Genomic DNA, 22,142 nt, shown 5'->3' with positions numbered 1-22,142 from the left:
CAGGACAGAACCACCCTGCGCCTCCACTGCTCCCCCGTACACATCCTCAGACCCACCATTAACCCCCCACCAGTGACCACCAGTGCTCATCTCCCTGGCACCAGCCTGTCCCTCCATAAACAGCTGGTGAAGAGAGAGTCTGGAAAGATTAAGGCCGGGAAAGCTGCGGGTCTGGATGGCATCAGTGCCAGGCTTCTGAACTCATGTTCCGATCAGCTGGCTGGGATCTTCAAGCATATCTTCAACCTTAGCCTGAGGTTATGAAAGAGGACTTATTTGAGACTTTGTAGTCTGGTGCCAGGAAAACTACCTCTAGCTGAATGTGGGTAAAACCAAGGAGCTGGTGGTGGATTTCGGCAGATACAAACACACACACCGATGAACCAATGTTCACTCCCAAACTTCTGAGGTTCTTTTATGACTCTGTGGTCGCATCAGCTATCCACTATGGAGTGGTCTGTTGGAGCAGCAGCATCTCAGCAGCAGACAAGCTGCCCCTCCATGGCACTGGGCAGTACCTTCAGCAGCCGACTGCTTCACCCATGCTGAGTGAAGGAGCACAGGTCCTTCCTTCCCGCTGCTGTCACGCTGTACAACCAAGCCTGCTCCTAAAAGACCTTTGTGTACAACTGCTGTTGTATTTAATTTGCTATTTTTTTGTATTTATTTAATGCTTACTATTCCATCTCTTGTGTGTACTATACTTAAACTTTTATGCCGCTGCAACATGGGGATTGTACTGACTAGTCAACTAGATTGGTCAGCTTCACTGTGGTGTGCTTTAAGCATCAAGTCGACTGGTCACCGATCACATGACAGTAACAACAATGACACCTCCGAGAATACAGGTGAGGACTCCAGTGGGTCGTTGCAGCAAACTAGCAGCAGTTCATCAAGTGTGGGGAAATACTTCACTAAAGATGTGATATGCAAAATATGTAAGTCAGCCCTGAAATACAACAAAGGTACCGCTGTAATTGTTCAAATCCTCTTGACAGCAGTCAGTTAACAACTTAACTAAATGCCCTGTGGTAACAGAGAAAAGAGGGCTGAAAATCAACAATTTGGTGAATTTCATTGTCAGAGTTATTAGACCTTTAGCTGCTGTACACGGAAAACGCTTTGGAGAAATACTGCTTTTTTTTTTTAATGTCAGTTACACTATTCTTGTTTTGTGAAGTACTATTAAATGCTACTGATGGTGCTGATTTATATAGGTTAAACATATCTGCAGTGCACAGTATTGTTAAGCTCATGTATATATGTTCACTTCTGTTGTGTTCTATTAGTTGACAGCGTTGTTGTGGTTGTTGAGGTGTGTTTTTTGTCCTTGATGTCAATGAATGTACCATGCAAGAGATGGAAGTTATGGTAGAGCGGAGAGTTTGCCGAGCGAGAGCCACATAGAAGTGTCAGACTGACTGTGTTTATGGTGTTGACTAAGGCTACGGCTGACAGTGTTCAAGCTTCATTAAACTTGCATAACAGCCTCTGCAGCTTTCTGTCTGTGAGACGCTATAATATATATTCAGGTGACATCATCGGCAATTAGTTGATGTCAACTCGACTTTCACTATATATTAGTCGACTTAAAAAAATTAGAAGTCGTTCAACCCCTACTGCAAATTTCCCCACTGTGGGATAAATAAAGGATTCTCTTATCTTAAATCTTGTCAATCAAGGGTTAAATGTGCTTACAGTACAGTATGCACCTCTGTATTCAAACATTTTCCACTTTTAATTATGATACAAATGTTACTGTGCAGGACTGAAACTTTTAAACAAGCCAAAAATATCAAGAAAAAACTACTTGTATGTGATTTTGAGATATAGATTTGACTTGTGAGAACTATTTGATATGTTAGGCAGGTGTATCAACTGACCATGGCAAATCAATAGGATTAGTATTAATGACTGAGCGTCATGTATTGATCTATACTCCATCGTTACACACAATGAGTTTCACTTCAACTAATACAGTAGAGGCACTGTGGAGGATGTTTTGACCTTTCATCTGTGTATCCCCGCAGGACTGAAGCTCATCAAAGGCAACTCGACCCCTCTGAAGGCACCTGTCCTGCCCAGGCCTCTGGATACGGTGCAGCTTAAGGACATAGTGTGTTACCTCTCGTTGCTGGAGGGCGGGCGACCTGAGGACAAGCTTGAGTGTGAGTATAGCAGTGAGAGGTACAATAATGTTAAGTAAATCTTAAGATGTGTGAATCGCAGAGATGCAAGAAACACTAAATAAAAAGATGAATAGCACACCAGACGGCTGAGACACCTGGAGGCAGAGGAAATGTCAGGGGGTGACTTAAACCTTAGTGGGTGGAAAACAGTTTTTCAGGCTAAGTGAGGTCAGACTGATTCCCAAGTGAAAAAGACAGAGGGTAAAAGAGGACAAATCCACAAATCTTTGCTAGCTTACAGAGAATGCTATGATCCATTATGGTTTCGAAAAAAGAAACACAGTCTTTTAAACTAGGGGTGGGACTTTAACTCGTTAATTACGATTAATTAATTACAAATAAATTAATCGCAGTTTGTATTCCAAACAACGCAGAACTTTTGTCAGTGCACAATTACACTGGTGCACACGTTAGAGCTCGGCTAACAGCTACCAAAACAGAGGAATCGAATAAAAAGCAGTTCGAATCGAGTTTGCATACCACCAAAGCACTTCAACCCTATGGTGCCATCTAAATGCCAAGCATGTTGCAGTGAGCACAGTCAGAGCTGTTAGCACTAGCAGTTCCGGTCCGAGTACATGTTGGCAGCCCAAACTTTTTTTTTTTTTTTTTTTTTTAAATCATTTAAAGTCAACACTGTTCTGAAAAACTACTTAAAGTACCCAATATGGCACTTTAGGTCTGTTCAGTTTTGGCCAGTGGTATTTTCTTTCTTTTTCTACTGTTTTGAATTGAAATGCAATTAAATGCATTTTTCCGGACATTAAAAGAGCTTGAGCTTACAATATTCTTCTTCTGTGTCTATTATTTGATTCGAGCCATTCATTAATTAGATTAATGTTTTTTAATTGAGTCCCACCCCTATTTTAAACGTTTCAAACTTTTCTGGAAGCGATCTTTGCAGCTTCCGTAAAGCTTCTCTGTCTGCGTGTCTGATGCCTCACTTTCGCATCTTATTGGGGCGTCCTCTAGTAATTTCAATTATGCATCCCTCTGCATCCCTAATCTCCTTCTCTGGTCCACTATTGTGGTATTTCTGTAGTGTATGGCTCCCTCTGCTGGTTTGTTTGAGAATGGTAAATAGTCTTGTTGGACCAAGAAGATTCACAAAAAAATCACAAAATTTAAGAAATAGCAGTAATTAGTTAAAAAGGTCTTGAAAATAAGACGTCTACTCAGAAAAGTGGAACTTTAATAGCTGTGTACATTCTGATACAATATGATCCATACAATCTTTCAAAGATAAGTGTGAATGCAGTTTGTTCCAAGCTTTAATTGGGATCATTTAAAAGCCTTAATTTCAGACGGCACCAGCAGAAAATCTTGAGGAAACTACTGGTATTGAATGGCGCTTCTTAGGAACTGTACATTCATAAGAATTCATTTTAAGAGGAGATTGAAAAGCTTTTCCTTTTCTCTCTCCAACACATTTTTTCTGCAGTCAGTATTTCATCATCCGTTGCACATAACTGCCTTTTTAGGGCCTCTGTGGGTCACCACAATCACCTTCTGATGCCAGCCTCCATCCATCAACATCCACCCAACACCAGGCATCACCAAACCCACCACCCTTTGCCTCAAAGGGTTACACCCTCTCAGGAAGCAGGCAATTAGCTCCTCATTAGTGGTCTGAAGAACCAACATCTGACGTCAACTCTTTATGCCGTCAGCAGCCTCCCTCCTCTGCACACGTGGAGGTGGAGGGTCACTCAGGGACAGTCGTGGGTCAGATCACTGAGGCTTTAGTATTGAAATGACCTGCAGTCAGACCATGATGTTGCTGTTGTTGACATGACGCTGACATATGTTACGCAGTGACCTTAAGAATCAGCCAATCACAGCTGTGACGTAGGAGTTGTTTCCATGTTGACACTTTTGAGTAGTAATTGGAAGACACTCAAAGTTGAAGCATTCAAATGATGACAGCTGCTGAGATACGGGCTTTGTTTTACATTTGCATTCATTGAAAAAGTCAGTGACATTCACACACACTGTGGCGTCAAAGCTGCTCTCACTTCAGAGGCTAAAATTTGGAGAATACGGTGTGCTACGACTCTAGCTTGACATTTTGTCTATTGTCTTCACAGTCATGTTTCGCCTCTATGATACAGATGGAAATGGGTCTTTGGACAGCTCGGTAAGTATGTATTTGAATGTGATTTCTAGTATGTAATGTGCAAAAGTATACCAGCCCCATCCACAAAATGAATATTGAAATCGATCAGATTTTGACAATTTTTCTTTTTCTTTTTTCTATCTATCTATCTATCTATCTATCTATCTATCTATCTATCTAATATCTGTATCTATCTGGACATGTAAGTGTTCAACTCATGGCACAAGTAAATGTATCAGTGTAGAATAAAAGAGGAAAAATGAATGAAGGAGCACTCGTGTTTTTGTATATGTGTAGAGGGCGTGTAGGACGGAGTATGGGGGTTGGAATTACAGGGTTTAAGAATTGATGGAGGGTGTTTTGTAATGTATCCAGGTATTAAGTGAGAAATGGAGAGAAAATGATGGAGAAAAGCATTATTGACAAGAAGACAAAGAGAAAACAATGAAAAGAGAGATATTCATTTAGTCTGCCCCAAGTCATGCTCGCAATTATTGAATAAACAAAAGGTAATAATCCGCGATTTACAGTCTTACTGATACTCAACATTTTAAAGTAGTCAAAAGTGCATTATTGTGATTTAGTCTGCCACTAGATAATAATGGCATCCCCTTATTCCCCCATCTCCCTCACCCCACCCAAAAAGAAAAAGAAAAAGCAAACATTGTAATTAAACCATCAGCCTCGGAGCTCTACCCACGCTGCCTTTGTTTTTCTCTGCACAACTCTTCTGTGTAGTAGAATGACATTCCCAACCTGCTATTACTGGCTGTTTATCAGTCTATTCACACCAAAGACGTTTAGTGACATCGACTTGTAAGGCTGCAATACACTGAAAGGTAAATACAGTATTTTTGTGCCTGTAATGACTGTCTGTGGTCTCACCGCAGGAGCTGGAGCACATTATCTCCCAGATGATGCATGTGGCAGAGTACCTGGAGTGGGATGTGACAGAGCTGAAACCAGTAAGGAGGACATTTTATCCAGTAACAGATAATAGTAATATTATCAAATTGTAGGTAAGATTTGCTGAAGAAAAACTATTGGTGTGCTACTAGATATTTCTACTTCATGGGGGCCAACATTTACTTGGCAGGTTAAACTTAAGCACTAAATAATCACCCTGGTTCTTAGGCTATGATCTCAAAGAAAGTCAGAGTGCCTGAATAAGCTTAATACGACAAAAGGCTCTCACAATAACAATGCCATCATTTAGACCCTGTGGCCCTGTTTTTGATGGGGTGTCCCGTACTGATGCCCCTAGTCAGACCTCTGTCACCAGCTTTTCCATTTGGCTGCCCAACTTTAATTAGTGAACAAAAAGAGAAACAGAAGTGACAAAACAAAATGACAAAAATCAGGAAAAAAGGACACACAGAAGGCTCTTCTTATTTTTATCTTCATCTTAATATGTGTATAACATTCAAATACACAAATACTTCTACAGCAACATGACCATCCAGGATGAATAAAGTATAGACCAGCTGATCAGCATGATTCAGAAGAGGCATCACTACCGAGGCGGTTGTCTGTCTCTCTGTGTTAGCCCTATGATGGACCGGAGACTTGTCCAGGGTGTACCTCGCTCAATGACAGCTGGGATAGGCATCAGTTCCCCCGCGACCCTCCAGAGGATAAGCGGTTACAGAAAATGAATGAATGAGTGAATCATTACCGAGGCGCCAACGTGGGACAGATAACAGATGTCAAACCTGTAATACTTCAGAATATAGAGAAATTAACTTGCTAAAAGGCCTGTACAGCATCTTCAAGACTGTACCCCTTCATACTCAACTACTAACTTCCTTTCTTTTAAACACTGTTCTTTTCTCCACTGTAGATTCTCCAGGAAATGATGCAGGAGATTGACTATGATCACGATGGCACTGTGTCACTAGGGGAGTGGATTCAGGGAGGCCTGACCACCATACCACTGCTGGTCCTGCTGGGCCTAGAGACAGTGAGTCCTCAGAGACAACTCACTAATGACACTAATCACTTGTTAACAAGAGAACGCCTGACAAGATGAGAAAAAAACTGATGAAGACTAGATGACTAGGATGAAGAGGAAGTAGTAACTAGGTACACAGGTGTTAAAAATGTGTGTATTGGCTTACTTCACCTGTAGCCTTTTAATAATAAATTAGCAATGTCACGAAGAGTCTGCAGTGCCATGGGGCAGCTTTTATGTTAACATAGCTAACAGGCTCTCACAGTGGCAACATACTGATATATAGCAGGTATAATGCTTAATATGTTTATCATCTATTAACCCCATATCACCTTTTGCTAATTAGCACACAACACACAGTAAAACAAAGGCTGATGGGAAATCTTATTGTTTTTGCAGGTAATTGGTCATAAGTAAAAGTTTTTGATAAATCCAAAGTTTGAAAACATATGGCCAAAAGTCTTCATTGTACTCAGTTCAGTTCAATTAAATGTTATTTATATAGCACCAAGGTGATGGTGGCAAGACAAAACTCACTTTTAACAGGAAGAAAGCTTGAGCAGGACCCAGCTCATATGGAGGGACCCATCTGCTAGAGGCCAGCCGGGTACAGACAGAAAAAGAGAGAGGAGAGAGGAGCAGGAGGAACGAGATATACATACACACATCTGACTAAAGCATACATGTACAATCTAATCGTGATACTAAAACAAGATATAGCTGATACTGTTACATAAGAGATTAACAATGGATATAAACAAGAGTAGTAGGGGCTACTGTTTTTAACAGCAGTAGTTCTATTACAAGTGAGTTATAGCTACTCTAATCATTGAATGTGTGACCAGGACCACAGGTGATTAGTATGGAACTCCACTGATCAGAACCACACAACTACAGGCCAGAGATACTCACAAGAAGATGGAGGAGGAGGGGAGGGAAGGGAAGGGAAGGGGAGGGAACGGGAGGGGAGGGAAAGGGAAAAGGAGTGTTTTACACAGCTATTAACATGCTATACAGTAGTAACACACAATGTATGGTTCAGTGTCACCTGAGACAGCCCTAAATATAATCTTTATCAAAAAAGGAAAGCCTTAAGCCTAATCTTAAAAGTAGAGGGGGTATCTGCCTCCCAAACCCAAACTGGGAGCTGGTTCCACAGGAGAGGAGCCTGATAGCTGAAAGCTCTACCTCCCATTCTAAACTGAAACTCTAGGAACCACAAGTAAGACTCAACTTTGAGATTGAAGTGATCTATTGGGATGATATGGTACAACGAGGTCTTTAATATATAATGGGACTAGGCCATTAAGGTCCTTGTATGTAAGGAGGAGGATTTTAAATTCTATTCTGGATTTTACAGGGAGCCAATGAAGAGAATCTAAAGCTGGAATAATGTGATCTCTCTTGCTTATTTCCGTCAATGCTCTTGCTGCAGCAGTTTGATTCAATTTGGAGCTTTTTATAGAGCTATTTGGACAGCCAGGCAGTAATGAATTACGGTAATCCAGCCTAGAAGACACAATGCATGAACTAGGTTTTCAGCATCACTCAGACAGAATGTTCCCAATTTTGACGATACTACATAGGTGAAAGAAGGCAGTCCTGGGGCCTCATGTACGAAGGGTGCATGCGCACAAAAACATTCCGTACGTACTCTTTCATGGAAAAGTTCAAATGTATCAAGAGTGAAATGACCGCGAACTTGTACGTGCCTCATGCCAACGTCATGGCTGGCGTACGCTGGCTCCTACAGATGTTGATCCTTTGGCGACACTTAGAGGTGATGCTGGGAAACTATCATAAATGTGAAAACAATTAGTTTGACCTATCGGGACCATGCCGGTTGACCCTCCACATGTCAGCCAGGTATATCAAATTCCCATACAATGCATCTGAACAGGTCAACATTAAAGTGTAATTTGCAGCGAGAGCCGGTTTCCCGAATGTAATCGGAACTATCGTTATCACATGATGAATTTGTAAATATCAACATGAAACACTGTCATTCGATCAATGTACAGATCATATGTGATTAACTAATATTGTGGTGCGTGGAGGACAGTGTGCCAAAGAGTAAATTTTTGTGCACCTCCACTCCAGTGAGTAGCGTCTAAATTTAAAGGTGGGCGTGGATAGGGAGGGGTCGGATACAACATGTGTACTCAATTCCACGTTGATTGGGATGTTCAAAGGAGATGTGCTTCTGGATCTGAGCGTGCGCCACGCTTTAGTAGGAAATCCACGCAAGTCTTTGTACATGAGGCCCGTGGTTACTTGCTTTATGTGCAAATTAAAGGACATATCCTCATATATAACACCATGGAAGTTGTTGTAGTGTTTCCTAATAATATTGCCTCAGCGGATCATTTATAATGTGAAGAATATTGGCCCTAACACAGAACCCTGAGAAACTCCATAACTTACTTTTGTATATATATGGAAGAATCATTGTTAACATGGACAAGCTGGAATCTGTCTGACAGATAGAATTCAAACCAGTCTAACCAGTTCCTTTAATCTTGATCATACTTTCAAGTCTCTGTCGTAAAATATTGTAATCAATAGTGTAAAATGCAGCACTAAGGTCTAACAGGGCAAGTATAGAGTCCATTGTCTGAATCCATGAGGACATTGTTACCCACTATAACTTCATATGATTCATGTCCACTTGTATCGTTCTCTCAAATCAGATAAAAATAGCAGTCAGTCATTGTCATATTGGTCATTGTGGAAGATGGAGATGAATTATGTTGCATGTTGATGCACATGTGTTACAGTACCTTGAGGTCAGATAAAGCCCTGAATCATGCAGTGTCTTTGAGCAAGGCACTTAACCCCATGCCAAAAGCTATCAGATACCAGTTGTGGTGCTGCTGATAAGGATGCTCAGTGAGTCTGACGTGTTTCATTTTTATAAAAGAAATACTGAAGGTGTTAATAGTTAAAGCTCTGACACATGCTGCTTTGTTAAAATGGTTCTTTAAGTGCCCTGATTCTTCGCTGTTTTCTGTTCACCAGCCAAAACTTGACAATAGCTTCTCTCACATCCTGCAAGTGTAAATTGACTTTATCGGTGTCTCCTCAGCTCGTTTTATACCTCATTGCAGACTTCCCTACTGATTCTGACTCAATGTAAATAACTGTGCTTCATAGTGTCAAATAAATTAGGAAAATTATGAAAATGTAAAATAGGCATCTAAACAGTACTGTTTTATTTTGCCTTGCTGGTCCTTGCTACGGGACATAATAATCAGAAAACAATTCCAGATAGTGACTGGTGAAGTTTATCTATTTTATTTAAAAAGTTTTTATTTATTTTGTGATATAGCTTGCTTGCATACACTCATACATACATACCCTTGCTGCCACTGTGTGATCCCGAAACAAATGAGAATGCCATCAGTTCATAATTTTTCCACTAGATGGGAGCATTCATCTTTCTTTAACAGAAATAACTACCACGACATTTTTATGAACGGCTACCACTACAAAAGGGAGAGTGGGAAAATCCTACTATTTATTGAATTTAGACTGGGAAAGTAAAATACAAACAAAACAAAAAATGTGTACAAAATTCAACCAACAAGCTACATGACACCTAAATCAGGCCCTCACCAGAATGCAAACGATGCAAATCAAGTCAGTCATTCAGTTAATCAGTAGTCATTCAATCAATTAATCGTGTGGTCCATTCTGTCACTGCAGAATGTAAAAGATGATGGGCAACACGTGTGGAGGCTGAAGCACTTCAACAAGCCAGCCTACTGTAACCTGTGTCTCAACATGCTAATTGGACTGGGGAAGCAGGGACTTTGCTGCTCATGTAAGTAATTCACTTACTATTAAGGCTTTGACAGATTCCCTTTTTTCCCCCAGACAGATTCAATGTAATGTAACTGGCCAGTAAGTGTACCATCATGATGCATATTTACATAAAAATGACTGACATCTTATTTTTCACCTGCATTTGAAATAGATATCTAATTAAATGTTTTAGAAGGTTTTTCTTTTTATACATAAAAAGAAGGTTATATATATTATTCAATTCAAAGAATACTGTATTGCCAAATTCTATCAAGAAAAGAAAACAAAGAATGAACCACTGCACAATAGAAAATATCACTGTTATTGTATGTGTTCTTTATTCTAAAAATCTAAAACTCTAGTGGCTGTTTCCTCACCCAACTCTACACACGAGTATGTTTCACAAAATACTGGCAACGCACGCCTTCAGTCCAGCTCAGTACTCAAACCCTAGTGTACATACATCACTTATGTATAACTGTATCAAAAGCCTGTATTCTTTTTCCTGGGTATTTCCCCTTTTCCTTGTTGATAACCTTAAAAATGCATTTCTTTTTCTTTCCCCAGTCTGCAAGTATACAGTGCATGAGCGCTGCGTGGCTCGTGCTCCGCTATCTTGCATCAAAACCTATGTCAAGTCCAAGAAAAACACAGAGGTGTGTCTAATTGAAGTGTTTACTAGTTGGCACGCTTGGATCAGCAATGCTTCATGGGGCTTAGGACAAGGGCTTCTCTTTCTCTAATGGAATTGAAACAACTCAATCTGCTACTAAGCATTTCTAATTACCAGGATAAGCCCAGTTTAGAGACACAGACACCATCATTTGTTTGGCCTCTTTCTTTCTTGCTCTCGTTATGCTTTTTTCTTCTTGCTTGTTTTCTTTCCCTCTTGCTTTCTTTAATTGTTGTGTTACTTTTGCCTTTGTATACATCTTGTTTTTCTGCACCATGTTTCTTTTCTCACTTCTTTCCCTCCCTGTATGTTGTCTCTCCCTCTCTCTGCAGGTAATGCATCATTTCTGGGTGGAAGGGAACTGCCCCACCAAGTGTGACAAGTGTCACAAAACCATTAAGTGTTACCAGGGCCTGACTGGTCTCCACTGTGTGTGGTGTCAGATCACGGTAAGCTGCCACCCGAGGAGAGGCAGCCACCTCCTCATTATATTCCCACCGCTTCTTGTTGTTTAGGGTTTCGTTTTTGCACCTCTGATACCTTTCAAGTCATCCCACCAATTTACACTCAGAAGACACTTGTTTGCAGTTGCAAGTTAAGAAAATAAAACGGAGGCAATGACATATGTGATGCAAATAAATCCTGAGCATGTACCTGAAACTGTGCACTTAAACATGTACTGTTATCGACACAAGTTGGTTGTTAATAATGGCTGCCACCTCCTCCAGCTCCATAACAAGTGTGCCTCCCACGTGAAACCTGAGTGTGATTGTGGACCCCTGAAGGATCACATCCTGCCCCCCAACTCAATCTGCCCCGTTGTCCTGGTAAGACTTCACCCCTTTCTGGTCAGCAGTCCTGAGAGTGAATGCATCTGACCTTGTTTGACACACTTTTATCGAGAATCCAATCATCAGCTTGTGTTCTCCCACTGAGCTCTGAAATGGCAACCTTTTTTTGTTTGTTTTTTAGAAGTTTTTTAGTTTATTTACAAAAATGGTGCAAGTCTGTATCAGGAGGAAGGACTGTGCTTGTTCTCTTTAAAATATAAATAAGCCACTTTTAAACATCTGTGGGAAAAGTTGTTCGAAATAATAAATAAAGCAGCATAAAATATTTAAATTCAGTCTTCAATAAGATCTTAGTTTAGTTGCAGCAAAACAGATGGACAGACAAATAAGTTTAACAAGAGCACAAAACATATTCATTAAAAAAGACCATTGATGGCTGGTGCCACAAGCTGCTGTCTCACAGCAATGTCCAAGTTGTCACAAGTAAAATTCTTTCGAAGATATGCTAGCTTATTGTAATCATTTAATGTTGTTGACTTTAAGGTAGTCAGGAAAGAAATATAAAAGCCTGTGTGGTTACAGTAGTAAATACAGTACACAGTTTGATTCTGACCAAGGTTTCTGTCCACCTCTGTAATGTCATATCTAGTAAATGCAACAGTTGCAACAATCACCATCTTTTTTTTTTAATAAAACTTCAGTTATGGATAGTTTAACTGTTTGACCTTTGCCCCTCAGGAAAGGCAGTCCACACTGAGAAAAGACTCTCGGTCCAGCCAGTCGAGCCGAGGGAAAATGCAGAGAGCCAACTCAGTGACAGTGGACGGCCAAGGACTGCAGGTTACTCTCAAATCTGACTCAGTTGTAGGAGTATTGTCGAGTATTTATGCTTTATTTGCACCTCCTATAGTACATGACTTCCTCTAGCCAAATTGAATCTAAATCTTCTTTCATAGATCTCAGTGATTATACGGTTAATCTGAGTGGTTAACAAAGGCTCATGCTACTGAAGAGATTTGAACACTTGCTGCTGTGTTTTTACCATTTGATAAGAAATGTGGATTCATTTTTACACATGTTAATATTATATCAGATAATTTAACAAAGTTACTTTGTGAGCACAAGTTACAAAATAAGTCACATATTCAGGAGTAAGCCAGAAAAAGCACACCTCCACCATGCATTAACCCTGAATTGTGGAAACAAGTTATTCTAGTGCTAATGCTTGCTTTTAAATTCTGTACAGCTATGGACTACGTACATAACTTTTTGATGAGATCATCAAATCTTTTTCTGTTTTAAAATGTACCCCTGAAGTTATTGTTGGGGTGTGTGGTCGGGTTCTGCAGGCCCTGCTGGTAATCATACATCAAAGCCCAGTCCGGCCTGATCCTCCCTGATATCTGTCAGCCAGCATGTTGGCGATGGAAACCTGCCGCCGTCTGTGGCGACCGCTCGTCTACGCGTGGCTGCGAGAGAAATATGATGAATCATATCCCGGGCACATCCATCAATGCCCCTCGCTGGCTAACCAGCGTAATAATCAAGATTATTATTTATAATTACAGGAAGTAATGGATCACTCCGGACTGGACAGGGACCTCATTAATTCACCCTTGGCCTGCTGGGATAGCAGACAGGGGGAGTTAAGTGCTTCATCTGTGTCAGGGAGAGCAGACTGACTGCAGGAAGGGCAATTCAAACAGAGGCTGCTGGCTCTGAGCTTGTTTATGTGGCGCTTTCTGTGAGTTCGGCCCCCGGCGTCGAAGGGCCTGCCTGTTCACAGAGAAACTGGAAAATCCTTTTTTCACGTCACACGAGATGAACTGCCTTGCTGATTAGGAAGCGCTGACCAATAACTATTACCACTGAACTGTGAATTATGAGTTATCAGGCTAAGAGTACAGATTGACTGTTTAGACAGATGTGTTGTTTTTACTGTGCTGTATATACAAGGCTTTATGGGAACTGAAGCCTGAGAGCGGCTTTCATTAAATGCCAGCACAAAACAGCTGGAAGATACTGTGTGAAAATAGTAGAAAATGCCTTTTAAAGTCAGTTTAATCTCAGTCAGTTAATAACGGATTTGATGATATCCCAAGAAAAGACAATTAACAATATATTTGTTATACAAAGAGCAATTCTGTACAGACAAAAATAGGTTATTTTGTTATTATCCAAAAAATAAATATGAATATGTGAATAAGCCACCGTCACTCTGGATGACCATCTACTTGACTACCATGAACACCATTCTGCAGCTGTAGATAATTGTTGTATATTAATCTGAAGCTAAAAGAGCCTACAGACAAATGCATCTACTCCTGCTTATGTTACCACCGTTTTCTAAAAATCTACAGCACCATGCTGTTTTATGGAGACCTTACAAAAATGTTTCAGTTTTTGTTTTTTGAGAGATTTTAAGGTTGTTTCATGGCAAATACACTCTCATATATGTGTGATATATTTTCTTAAATATTAGCTCAAAATTTTCATTACTGCTCTCTTTTAAAATTAATGATTTTATAATTAACATGAGATAAAGTTCATGCACAAGCAGAAGCATGTGGGCTGCTCTCACCTTACTTCAGCCAGTTAACAAGAAAACCAAAAGGAATCAGATGACTGGCATTGCTTGGAAGTGCTGTGTACACTGGATAAAATGTCTGAGGGATATGGCTTGAAAGTGAATTCCTGTGAAGCACCCTGCAGTCTCCAAACACCAATGGTTTGTTTTGACATCTCTCATTCAGATCAAAACAATAGAGGGCACTCATCCTCTGCTAGTGTTTGTCAATCCGAAGAGCGGGGGGAAGCAGGGAGAGAGGTAAGTACACAATCTGTCTCAACATGTTACAAGAGGCCTCAAAAGCCCCGCTCCTCAGCCGCAGAGGGAAGGCAACAGCATGGCCTCTGGCTGCCAAGTGCTTCAGGCTTAGTCAAATAGTCAAATGAAAACACAATAACATTTACCTAAAGCACTGGCCACCTCCACCATCGTCTCTCTCTCTCTGTCTCACACACACATTTCTCAGACGCCCTTTCTCTCGCTGTCATGTCGCTGGCTGGTCCCCTTTCTTTAACCCAGGGCTAATTGGGTTATTACTGAAACATATTCATTCACTCCTTATTACGCCAGCCCTCATTTGTTTAAATTACGAGATCAAAATATGACTTCAGCCAGTTGATATAATGGAATTGAAATTAAAATGAATTAGTCTTTCTAATGATTTCATCCTTAAGGGGACTTTGGGCATGTCCCACGCCGCTGCCCAGTCCACTGCCTTGTCACGTTCTGACTGGTTGTGATCTGAATTTGCACTGAACCCCATAGCTTTGAGCCTGATGTATGATGCTTGAGACGGACATTTGCACTGTAAGTTTTAATCATTAGCCTTTATTTTTTTGGATAGATGTGTTTTAACTTTAGCTCTCTTTGTTTGTGTAGGATTTACAGAAAATTCCAGTATCTTCTCAACCCAAGACAAGTGTACAACCTGGCGAAGAATGGACCTATGCCAGGGTACGTCAGACAAAAGAAAAGACACTTAAATCAAACTTTGAAAAAAAAAAAAAAATATATATATATATATATTATATGAAGATAGTGATACAACATAACATTCATCATAAAACCTGTCAGTGAAGTTATTTGCAACTGATATAAAAATACATGAGCTGAGTGGGAAATATCGAAGGGTATTTTCCCCAGTTTTTCCTGTTTTTTCTGTTCTTTTTCTGTTCCAGTTTTTCTGTTCTTAGTAGCGATTAAAAGATCCCCTTCTGATGCATTTATACTTTGTGTGATTCAGAGCTAAATCTGTGATGCCTCCCTTTATCTAAAAATATTAATATGAAACAAACCATGAATAATTTCAGATATTTGTCTTTTGGTACTTATTTAAAACAAAGAGGGTTTTTAAGTACACTGTACGTCTACTAAAAACTTTATTGATTAATCTTTTTCAAACATATAACTGATGTGTATAAATAGGATAAAAAAAGGAAAACCCTATTAATACTTTTTAATTCCTACTTACTGATCTTTTAAGGTACTGTATTGGCAGTGGGAATGAGTATAACAAGTAAAAACTGCAACTACAACAATTAACATAAAACGATTCACAACTCTTCGTTCTATTAGACTGCACTCATTATTAGTTGTTCAGCAGCAAAAACTGTTTCACTTCCTTCTACCTCACGTTTTCTGTGTTATAAGTACTCTGAAGAAGTCCTTAAATTCCATTGTTTACACTGCTGCAGATAAGCAAAAACCTAAAAAAAATATTTTAAACTGGTTCTGTGATGAAATATTTTTTAATTTAAAATATATATCTACTAGCTCACTTTACATTTAATTGTTCTTCATGTGAAACCAAATAGAAAAGAGAGAATCAAAGAAAAAAGAAAGGAAAAGGGACAGAATAAAGAAGAAAAGTCCAAATCCGTCCCTTTGTTTGTTAGCTCATCATTTCAGCTAATAATCTTCTGTTGACACACCTAATGATGTTTTCTGTTGTTGCTCACATATAATGACCACTATCACATGCAAGAGAGGCCTTTAGTATTGAAGGCTTCACTTGGCTGGCCCACACAGTACAGACACAAATGAGGTGAGTTCACACATAACAAATCCTGGAGACGACGGTGCCATGATGTAGCCTCAGGCGAGCTGTGACTCCATATGCATAAGGCTGTATGTGAACGGAGAGCTGGTGACACAAATGACTGGCGGGTAGAGAGAGGTGAAGCTGCCACAATAGCACATGTGATCACGCATACAGACAAGCAGCTCACTGCAGGCTGGTGGTGTGGGCAGCGTCAGGTTTCCTATGGTTGATGTCCGTGATTAAAAAAATGAATCGATCATTTATATGCATAGGGAGCCTTTATTTTGCCGTTTGCGTCCAGCAGCTTTTAAACACACAGAAATTCCTTGGCAACGTGCTGCCACGTTGTTTGGCTTTGATTAGATCTGAAAACAGAATCTTTGTGACTTATAAAAAATAAACACACAGCAGCACACACAGGGTAGAAAATGAGGTTCAGACTTTGTTGTACAAGGAGGTGGTGTAGCTTTCATGTCACAGATTGTGCTGACCCAGCTCCAAGTTTTACGGACTGACCTTTTTTTTCTTCTGGTGATGTGCCTGTTGCCTGAAACATCACCTGCCTCTCCTCTGCTGTCTGGACCTGAACCCAGAGTTTCTCCTCAGAGCTCAGGACATTCCAGATGACCTTGCCCCGCCGTAACCTTGTTAATATTTTGTCAAGTGTACTCACTGCAGCGCACATTAGCAGGGTGAATGGTCACCGTCGGAACACTGCAGGCCGAGGCAGCCGCACACACTGCTGTCAATTAGTTGCTTCCCTAATGCAATTACAGCAAATTAAGTGTTTGTTTTTTGGTATTTAAATATCCCCAAAGTTGCCTTTCATGTTTTCGACCGTCTGTTTTGCGTCTAATACGGTTTGTGGTCCCAGTTGGAGAGTAATTGAGCGAATCATTTACCCACCATACGAGGCTCAGAGGCTGGCTCATTCAGTTAGGGCTTTGTTATTGTGAAGGAACGGAAGAAGTTGGACAGAACATTGCCTGTCAAAATCCAATTAGCCCTTGAAACAGGCAGGCTAGCTCACTGAATGAATAATTATCAATGCAACATGTGTTATTTTGTTAGATTTGTAAAGCAGTGTGCTGTGGCAGAGGGCTCAGAAATATGCTTGTGATATGCAAGCTCTGGGTTACGTGAAATCAAGAAAGAGAAAAACTAAGATGTAAACCTTTTAAATCTGTCACTTTTAAATAAGTTTAAAGCAGAAAGAAAAGGAAAAAGAAAATGAAACCTCCAAAAGATGGTGATGGAGAGCAGTATTTAATCCAAAAAAAGGACATTTCTACAGAAACATGCCTTCTACTGAGCTCAAAAGCTCACAATGTGTTAATGAACACAAAACATACAGTTTATAAGGAGGTCAATTCCTTTTTTAAGATACGTTTGGATATTAAAATACACGTGCTGACTGACTTTGTTACAGATTGAATTTCTTCAGAGATGTTCCAGATTTCAGAGTGTTGACCTGTGGAGGGGACGGCACCGTGGGCTGGATCCTGGAATTCATTGGTACAGATTTGATTACGTTTAATAACAGAAATTGTGTAACTGTGCGTCCTCCATAGCATCAGGTGTCTTACAAAAACTACAACCCTCCTGGAGCACTACAGTGCATGCATGCATACAGCCCTCAGTTTGTGCTAAAGAACAACATAAACACTTCATTTCCTTTTTTGGCAAAATTGCATTTGTTTTTATTAGTTGTCAAAGCCCGCGGCACTCTTGTTGTTCATGCTGAAATGGTAAAGTGTAATTTATGGGTTGTATATAAACACTTTCATTACATCCAGGCCTGCGTATTCAGTGGAGGTAAAATAGGATGATTACCTGAGTTGGAAAACAACATATTAGTCATCATTTGAGGAAGAAAAAAAATCACCTGGCCTCTTCTATTTGGACTTGAAGATGTGTTACTTGTTCAGGCTCTCAAAAATTGCCTCAATTTTTTATCAATCAAAACAAAGAGAGGTAATAACTGTCAGGCAAAATGTGTGTCTTGAAATAGACTGTACAACTGGACGCTCATATTGACTTGTAGTTTTACACATAGGGCTGCAAAATGGATTTAATGTTGTCTTTACAAGTTCTTCCAGCGGGTTCATTTTCTTGGTTTGGCCTTGTTTTGAGCCTTGTTGTGTTATTTGTCCCACTGCTCCAGATAAGGCCAACCTGGACAGGAACCCCCCCGTGTGTATACTTCCTCTTGGCACGGGCAACGACCTGGCAAGATGTCTACGATGGGGAGGAGGTACTAACAGAAAATGGATACATTACAGGAAAGAACATGTCCTGACTTACTTTGTTGTAGTTGGAGATTGCAGTGTAACTATGGTGTTAACATTGCCATAGTTGTTGCTGTAATTGTTTCTGGGGAGTAGAAGTGATAGAATAGTAATTGGGCTGAAATAAATGTCTTTGATTAAGCAAAAATGTATGCAGAAAATGAATAATTTAATGGATACAAAAATGAAGTAAATCACAGTTTCCCAACTTAAAGGTATTTAGTTTACAGTTAAAACAGAAAAAAACATCTAAGTGAATGCCTATATCTTTGCTTAAGAATTAATTTAAACAATTACTTAGTGATTTTTTCTTTGCTGATCAGTGGTCAGCAACAAAATAATCAGCAAACTAATCTTTGTTTGAGTGTTAAACTGAATTTCACTAAGGAGTTTGGCTGAGAATGGTTATGCACATATTAAAAATACATGTAGCGCTGCTTGATACATAGGGAGATTTTTTGTGTAAATGCCCTTATCCCTTATTTGATCCTACAATGGGGAAATCTGTTGAATTTAACCCATCCCTTCATACACAAAAAGAGTAGCACAGACACTTGGAGACACCTGTGCAGCAGGGGTTAGTTGCCTTGCTCAACAGTAGTTCAGCCATAGAGAAGGGACTTGAAGTGATGACCCTACACCCTACAAGTCCACTTCTCTAACCACTTAAATAATGAAAGCCACTCAAATGATAGTTTTCATAAATTTTAAACATAAAAGTTTCCCCTTTTTCTGGACTCCTCCATCATTAACATTTACATAGTTTAGGCTTCTAGACAGCAATTCTTAATCACTAGCCAGACAAAATCTTGTAAAGCTGTAGCTTAAGGAGTTTATAAGAACATAAATGAGAATGGAATAAAATCAAACAGCGTACAGTAAAAGTAAATGTAAACATATGTATGCATATCAAATGCATTTCAGGCAGAATTCAGTGGTTTGCACTTATGATACTACAAGTCACAAAGTAACGGCAAAGTGACACAAGCAGGCTCAGACCTTTTACAACGTCTGACTTGTCTTCTGTCATTCTTCCTGAGGCTACGAGGGCGAGAGTCTCCTGAAGATCCTGAGGGACATCGAGAACAGTGCAGAGGTAATGCTGGATCGCTGGAAGATTGATGTCACACCCACAGACAAGGAGGAGCGAGGGGACCCGGTGCCTTACAGCATTATAAACAACTACTTCTCCATCGGAGTGGTGAGTCGGAAACATCGTTGCTTTAAGTGCATGGATAGTTTTGTCATAACGCTTCTTTCTGGGCTCAGTGGTTCCTGCTTTTGTCATTTTCAGATTTTACCAATTTCCACAAAAGATTATGCACACCTTTAAACAACAGGAATTGTAATTGTTTAGCGTGAATAATAATTAACTTGTCTCGAGACCCTGTAAAACACGTCTTTAATATGCTGACATCTATGGTTGTGTTCCATTTATTGCCTGGTTAAGAAACCAAATACTTGTTTTATGTTTTAAAGTAAATAAACATTGTAGTTGATGTCATGTGCAACTGTGTCTAAACACAAGCCATTCACAGCTGACTGGATGCTGCCTAGCAATTGCATCTCGCCTTTTGTGACAAAAACACCTTCATGTGGCTGGGATTGAGTCTCACGTTTTAAGTGTCAAATGTGAACAACTACCACATTTAAAAAAAACAACAACAAAAAAGCAAAAAAAACAAAAAACAAAACACAGTTTAACATCTGCATCTCAAATGATATATTCTGACTGACTTTTTGCATAAATTCTTCACACATTTTAAATAATGAAAATAAACAAGATAAATACTGTGGTTTTTCTAAAACTGAATCCAAGGAGTGATTTTTATGCAAAGATGATACTTTACAAAGGCAAAAATCAAATCATTTGATAATATTATAAGAATACATTATAAGCTATGGGCGGCACAGTGGAAAGGTGGTTAGCACTGATGCCTCACAGCGAGAAGGTCCTGGGTTCGAATCCATGGGCTGGCTGGGTCTTTCTGTGTGGAGTTTGCATGTTCTCCCTGTGTCTGCGTATAAAATACACTGCCTGGCCAAAAAAAAAAAGTTGTTGCATTGTTTCAATAAGCTTCTGCAATGTCTTGTATTGATGATGGAGAGTCTAAACGTTGCCTTCTCCAGCACATCCCATAGATTCTCAATGGGTTTAAGGTCCGGACTCTGTGGTGGCCAATCCATGTGTAAAAATGATGTCTCATGCTCTCTGAACCACTTTCACAATTTGAGCCCGATTAATCCTGGCATTGTCATCTTGGAATATGCCCGTGCCATCAGGGAAGAAAAAAATCCATTGATGGAATAACCTGGTCATTCAGTATATTCAGGTAGTCAGCTGACCTCATTCTTTGGACACATAATGTTGCTGAACCTAGACCTGAGCAACTGCAGCAACCCCAGATCATAGCACTGCCCCCACAGGCTTGTACAGTAGGCAATAGGCATGATTACACATAGCCCTGAGTTCTTCTGTTGTTTTGCGATTTGATTTCACCAAACGTTTAAGTGATCGCCGATCATGATCAATCAGGATTTTTTTCCGACCACATTTCTTCCTGGAAGACGATGGTTCCCCACTATCCTTCCAGTTTTTAATAATGCGTTGGACAGTTCTTAACCCAATTTTAGTAGTTTCTTCTGGCTCGTACCTATTTGCTTAGTTAAATCCAGGTGCTGAATATTGTTTGGCTAGACAGTGTATAACGTAGTTGAACAGAATGCAAATCCAGATTTAAGTCACTATTTCTCTGATTTATTTTTTTCGCTATAAAATAAAATTTCCGAAATACATTTGGTCCCCATTTTGAACATTACATTTTTATATCACCTGACTGCCCATTTTCACCTTGGTTTGCTGATATTAATCCCAAGAATGAGTAATAGCGTGATAGGGCTTTATGAATAAGAGATTGGAACACGCTTGTTAACCTCGTCAAAAGAGCGAATAATGAAGACACTGAGTCTCAGTCACAGAATAGCAAAGGTGCCGGTAAACAGCTTAACCCAGATGCAAAGTTACACAGAACAAAAGCGTAAAAAGCACAAGCACAAAGGCAAACTGAAAATAGCAAAAAAGCTAAATAAAAACAAGCAAAAAAATAACCAACATGCATGCAGGTATTGCTGCTACACAGTTGCATTTCCTCTAGTGTTTTGTAATCTTCATGTTGAAAGTTGAGGTGTGTGCTGACATACTGAAAATGTAATTTTTCTCTCTCAATAATTCTTCAGTCTGTTATAAAAGGTTGTTCAAAAAACAAACAGAATACACAATAGAGCACCTGCAGTAACAGCATAATCAGTCAATTTATTTGTTTTCATCACGCTGTGGTTAGGCCTTTATTGAAATGTGCTCAAGCCTCAACCGTCTCTGATCGATAAACAAGCCTTGTTGCGTATCTGCATGGAGCTACGCACCCATCATCACCTCCCTGTCCATCTCCGCCATAATGACACTGATTTCAAGTAGCTCATGTTAGCCATTACTGATAAATGTCAGGGGGAAATATGGTAATTGACATTTGCAGGTGGCAGAGGAGGGAGCCACTCGAGGTTGTGAGATTTGTACAGACTGCGGCAGGGACATAAGTGATGCATGGCCTTACAAATGTTAGTTGAATAACACCTCCAGCGTGGGCCCCTAATGACGATGTTTGGGGATATTAGAAGACAGGTCTTGTTAACATTGTGATAGAGTTGAACAATGGCTGTAAT

General features: G+C 39.9%; 1 protein-coding gene across 1 annotated transcript in view; it reads left to right on the top strand.

Moving 5' to 3' along the window:
* Positions 1-22,142, top strand: part of dgkb (diacylglycerol kinase, beta) — a 112,338-nt gene that overhangs the window by 51,939 nt on the left and 38,257 nt on the right. Inside the window, exons 8-21 of the mRNA XM_084556818.1 lie at positions 2,031-2,168; positions 4,277-4,326; positions 5,196-5,270; positions 6,146-6,265; positions 9,962-10,079; positions 10,628-10,716; positions 11,066-11,182; positions 11,462-11,560; positions 12,263-12,364; positions 14,278-14,351; positions 14,973-15,047; positions 17,564-17,649; positions 18,299-18,388; positions 19,463-19,623. Of these exons, the coding sequence (XP_084412944.1) occupies positions 2,031-2,168; positions 4,277-4,326; positions 5,196-5,270; positions 6,146-6,265; positions 9,962-10,079; positions 10,628-10,716; positions 11,066-11,182; positions 11,462-11,560; positions 12,263-12,364; positions 14,278-14,351; positions 14,973-15,047; positions 17,564-17,649; positions 18,299-18,388; positions 19,463-19,623 (1,394 nt within the window). The remainder of the gene's footprint in view (positions 1-2,030; positions 2,169-4,276; positions 4,327-5,195; positions 5,271-6,145; positions 6,266-9,961; positions 10,080-10,627; positions 10,717-11,065; positions 11,183-11,461; positions 11,561-12,262; positions 12,365-14,277; positions 14,352-14,972; positions 15,048-17,563; positions 17,650-18,298; positions 18,389-19,462; positions 19,624-22,142) is intronic.

Source organism: Chelon labrosus (genome assembly GCF_963514085.1).
Source record: "Chelon labrosus genome assembly, chromosome: 12".
Taxonomy (NCBI): Eukaryota; Metazoa; Chordata; class Actinopteri; order Mugiliformes; family Mugilidae; genus Chelon; species Chelon labrosus.
The sequence above is the reverse complement of the archived record's forward strand: the minus strand, read 5'-3'. Positions and strand labels throughout refer to the sequence as shown.